The sequence below is a fragment of the Medicago sativa genome, chromosome 3 (genome assembly GCF_051527215.1).
Source record: "Medicago sativa cultivar Bolivia chromosome 3, Bolivia_mono, whole genome shotgun sequence".
Classification (NCBI taxonomy): domain Eukaryota; kingdom Viridiplantae; phylum Streptophyta; class Magnoliopsida; order Fabales; family Fabaceae; genus Medicago; species Medicago sativa.
Window position 1 is genome coordinate 38,361,167 of NC_140751.1, and position 5,612 is coordinate 38,366,778.

The 5,612-nt window shown below is 31.4% G+C and overlaps 1 protein-coding gene across 1 annotated transcript; it reads right to left on the reverse strand.

Annotated features, from left to right (window-relative positions):
- Positions 1-3,589: 3,589 nt before the first annotated feature.
- Positions 3,590-4,141, reverse strand: LOC146937508 (uncharacterized). The gene has a single exon (XM_085749448.1). The coding sequence runs from the start codon at positions 4,139-4,141 to the stop codon at positions 3,590-3,592; it is 552 nt and encodes a 183-aa protein (XP_085605574.1).
- Positions 4,142-5,612: the final 1,471 nt, after the last annotated feature.

A 5,612-nucleotide genomic window follows, 5' to 3' on the forward strand; every position in this document is an offset into this window, starting at 1 on the left:
TTTTTGGATCAAAGAAGCAAGTTATCTTTACTCTTGCTCTGATGCCAAATGTAAGTTCAGATTGTAACCTAAGAGGGGGGGTGAATTAGGTTTCTAGGAATATTGGTTAATTTTTCTTAGTTTAGCGTTGTTGATAATTTTTCCGGTAAATAATGATGAAGGTATGAATGTGGAAAAATAAAAGAGTAAGGGAAGAAGAAAAGACACAAGAGAATTATAGTGGTTTCCCTCTAAACCTTAGGGTCAGTCCACTCCCTTCACACCCTGCGAAGGAATTCACTATGTTAGAATCTTTGTTACAAGCAATCTCACCCCAAGACCCCCTAACAATCTTTCTAACATAAACACAAGAAAGAAACCCTCTCTCTTGATTACAACACAAACACCAAACACTTTTGGTGGACTTTGAATCTTCCCGAATCAAAGAACCTTTTACAACAATCACAAGATAGCACCCCACTATCTTTAACAATAATTCTCACCAACAATGGCAAGAAACTTTACAACAAAGTAGTTGAAGAATAACAAATGTATGACTGTATATCTTTATCAATATCACTCTAACAAATGGACTTAGTGCTCAGAAAACTTTTTAATAAATGTTAAAGTGTATGCAATGTTTTCCAAACAATTTGAATGAAAGTTTAAAAGCAAGTGATATTGAAAATGTCAATTGAGATAATGAAAGTTGTTGTATCTAAATTGCTTTGATTCTCAATTGAATTTATAGAGGCTAAAAAGATGTTTATGAAGCAATGTTACTTTTCAAAAAGGATTCCCAATGAATATAAACATATTTAAAATTGCACCTATTCATAAAAATGAGAATGAAAAGAAATTTGGCCGTTGGCAAATAAATTTTCTCTTAAGAATGGAATGCCAACGGTAATAAACTTAAATGCCAAACGGATACTTTCTGAATAAAAAATATATGGAACATAAAAATGACTTATGTATTAATTTCTAAGTCATGATGCAATGCTTGGTGTGAAATATGTAACGTAATCCATCAAGCAATTTTTTTTCCAAAAAACAAATCAAAGAGCATTTCAAGATATGCATGATTATGCAATTTTTAATCTCATGGATTGATTAAAAAACATGCTGAAAGATATCTTCAAAGTTATAAACAAAAATGCACCTCTCAAAATATTTCTATGCAAAATCATTTTTAAATGAAAATTGTTGTGAGTGTGTAATTTATTTTCATGAGAGCTTTAGCATTTCTTCATATGAAGATTTAGAAAAAATGTTTGGAATTATTTTCTGAGCATTCTAAGTCTTGTTAAGAATAATGGTGTCAAAGATAAGAACCATACTTACAAGAATATAACTATCAAGCCTAAGTCCCATTATCTTCATTCTTCAACTTGAGCCTCCATATAATTTTTCTTCTTTTGTGTTGTGAGTTTGTTATCATCAAAACTCAGCCAAGTCTAAGAATTAAATCTGCTTCACAATCTCCCCCTTTTTGATGATGACAAACCATATCCATTTGACAATGTTTGCTCAACGAAACTCCCCCTATCTTGTATATCTCCCCCTTTGTTTTGCAATTGGATAACCTGAAATAATTTAAACACAAAACACAAACATACACTTTCTCCCCCTTTTGACATCATCAAAAAGAAGAAAAAGAGTAAAATCCAAAGGGTCGTAATATAAGGGAAATAATAAATTTTATATAAAAATACTTGATCTTCTTCACAAAAAATATTCAATGATTCACATCGATTTTTGCACATATGATATGAAATCATTAACACTAAATATAATATGTCCTTGCACTAAACAACAATATTATCTTTAAAGCATGCACTTGTGATATATGACAATTTATAGTCACTACTTTTATAACAAAGCAACATACTCACACGCTTTATAAATGGAACATATCAATTTAGTTACAAAATATTTAGCGACCAAACATACAAGTTTACTTCCTCCAATAAATCATAGTACATTTTTTGACTAATATAATACATAATAGTTTCTCTAAATGCATTACCTTTTAACTACCAAAATTTTAAATCTTAAAACTTTGTATGTATAAAATGGCACGTGCATTCATGAAGATGATTTCCAATTCATATAAAACTTATTTTCAAAGTCCAAAGAAACAACTATCATGAATGCACATAATTTCCAAGATAATTATATGTGTACCTTTCACCGTAGTCATGAATAAATAAGAACATGATAAAGAGTTCAAATAAATTCCAAAGCATCATTAAAGTGTCAATCTTTCTCAAACCATCTTAGTCTTATCATATCATATGATTTTGTATCTTGAAAAACCAATCTTAATTTGACAAGATTAGCATATGGTCTTCAAGTACCTACGAGACAATTAATAGTACTTTCTAGGTACCCATTTTTCTTTGGGTCCTTGTGGGTTAATACCTTTTTTTACCCAAATAAATTCACCATAAGGAACACCAAAGTTTCTTATGTAGCAAGTATTTGGAGTATGCCCTTTTATGTTGCAATAAAAACATGATAAATTAAGAACATGATGTGAACCAAAATTATTTCCTTTAGAGAAATTATTCTTAACATTTGAATTATTTTTCTTAAAAGAATTGTTAGAATAATTTCTTCTTTTAGAATTTTTTCTTTGATTCACATTCTTGGAAGAATTAACAACATGCATTTTCTTGGTTTCTATGTTGTTGGGATTTGTGCTTGCTTTAACAAAGACCGTTTTATTGGTGTTTGGTTTATCAAATTTAGAAAAACCAAGCCCGGTTTTGTTGTTTGAATATCTTTGTCGGCTAAGCACATCATCCAAACTGTTGTGACCTTTTTCAAAATTTTTAATTACTTGATTTAATTCAGCAATTGTTGTTTCATGTTCTTTACATTTATTACATGAAGAACCTTTAACCTTTTCTAATTCTTCTTGTGTATCAAAAGCCTTTCTTTCTAGAGATACATTTTGTTTCTTTTGCTTTGCACAAGTTTTAGAAAGATTAATGAATTTTTCAAACAATTCATCAAATGCATTTTGTAATTCTTCATAAGAAGGTTTAAAATTTAATTCAGAATCACTTACCTCTTGTTCATCATCGGAGTGGTGTGACGCCATTAATGTTAAATTTGCATATTCGTCATCCTCTGATTCTGAAGATGAACTTATATCATTGTCATCCCATGCAATATAGGTCCTTCTTGGCTTGAATTCTTTCTTTCCTTTATGGCTACTTTTCCTTGCAAGGGTTGGACAGTCTGCCTTCATATGCCCCTCTTTTCCACATTCGAAGCATGTGAAACTCTAACTTGATGTAGAAACATCATTCTTCTTGTGAAATTTTCTTTTATTTCCAAATTTAATTTTTTTATCCTTTTGAAGGAATTTTCCTAATTTTTTCACAAGAAGAGTAATATTCTCATCTTCATCAGAACTTTCATCTTGTTGAAGAACATTGGACTCTGCCTTCAAGGAGATATTCTTGTGTTTCTTTACACCTTCTTCATGTTGTTCTAGTCTTGCAAGTTCAATTTCATGCTCTTGTAATTTTCCAAAAAGTGCTGCCAACGACATATTTGAAAGACTTTTCTTTTCAGATATGGCTGTTACTTTTGGTTGTCATTCCCTTGTTAGTGACCTGAGAATCTTCAAGTTTATTTCATTGTTGGACAAGGTTTTTCCAAGGGCTGCAAGATGATTGATAATATGTGAAAATCTCTTCTGCATGTCTAGAATCGTTTCTCCTTGTTGCATTCTAAACATCTCGTACTCTTGAGAGAGGGTATTCAATCTGGAACGTTTTACTTCTTCTGTTCCTTCATGTGTTGTTTCCAAAGTGTCCCAGATTTCTTTGGCTGTTTTGCAGTTAGAAATTCTGAAAAACTCATCCATCCCAAGAGAGGATTGAAGAATGTTCTTTGCCTTTTTGTCAAATAACACTTTTTTTCGGTCATCATCATCCCATGATGTTTGTGGTTTGATACCAGTCACACCATTCACAGTTGTAGTGGGAACATAAGGACCATTCTGGACAGCACCCCAAATTTCTTCACCTTGGGCTTCTAGATACGTTGTCATCCTAATTTTCCAGAAATCATAATGATCTCCGGTGAAACATGGTGGTCGGTTTGAATTAGGACCTTTTGCTAGAAACGGTTTAGCGGAAGCCATTTTCTGGATCAAAGAAGCAAGTTATCTTTACTCTTGCTCTGATGCCAAATGTAAGTTCAGATTGTAACCTAAGAGGGGGGGTGAATTAGGTTTCTAGGAATATTGGTTAATTTTTCTTAGTTTAGCGTTGTTGATAATTTTTCCGGTAAATAATGATGAAGGTATGAATGTGGAAAAATAAAAGAGTAAGGGAAGAAGAAAAGACACAAGAGAATTATAGTGGTTCCCCTCTAAACCTTAGGGTCAGTCCACTCCCTTCACACCCCGCGAAGGAATTCACTATGTTAGAATCTTTGTTACAAGCAATCTCACCCCAAGACCCCCTAACAATCTTTCTAACATAAACACAAGAAAGAAACCCTCTCTCTTGATTACAACACAAACACCAAACACTTTTGGTGGACTTTGAATCTTCCCGAATCAAAGAACCTTTTACAACAATCACAAGATAGCACCCCACTATCTTTAACAATAATTCTCACCAACAATGGCAAGAAACTTTACAACAAAGTAGTTGAAGAATAACAAATGTATGACTGTATATCTTTATCAATATCACTCTAACAAATGGACTTAGTGCTCAGAAAACTTTTTAATAAATGTTAAAGTGTATGCAATGTTTTCCAAACAATTTGAATGAAAGTTTAAAAGCAAGGGATATTGAAAATGTCAATTGAGATAATGAAAGTTGTTGTATCTAAATTGCTTTGATTCTCAATTGAATTTATAGAGGCTAAAAAGATGTTTATGAAGCAATGTTACTTTTCAAAAAGGATTCCCAATGAATATAAACATATTTAAAATTGCACCTATTCATAAAAATGAGAATGAAAAGAAATTTGGCCGTTGGCAAATAAATTTTCTCTTAAGAATGGAATGCCAACGGTAATAAACTTAAATGCCAACGGATACTTTCTGAATAAAAAATATATGGAACATAAAAATGACTTATGTATTAATTTCTAAGTCATGATGCAATGCTTGGTGTGAAATATGTAACGTAATCCATCAAGCAATTTTTTTTCCAAAAAACAAATCAAAGAGCATTTCAAGATATGCATGATTATGCAATTTTTAATCTCATGGATTGATTAAAAAACATGCTGAAAGATATCTTCAAAGTTATAAACAAAAATGCACCTCTCAAAATATTTCTATGCAAAATCATTTTTAAATGAAAATTGTTGTGAGTGTGTAATTTATTTTCATGAGAGCTTTAGCATTTCTTCATATGAAGATTTAGAAAAAATGTTTGGAATTATTTTCTGAGCATTCTAAGTCTTGTTAAGAATAATGGTGTCAAAGATAAGAACCATACTTACAAGAATATAACTATCAAGCCTAAGTCCCATTATCTTCATTCTTCAACTTGAGCCTCCATATAATTTTTCTTCTTTTGTGTTGTGAGTTTGTTATCATCAAAACTCAGCCAAGTCTAAGAATTAAATCTGCTTCACAATCTCCCCCTTTT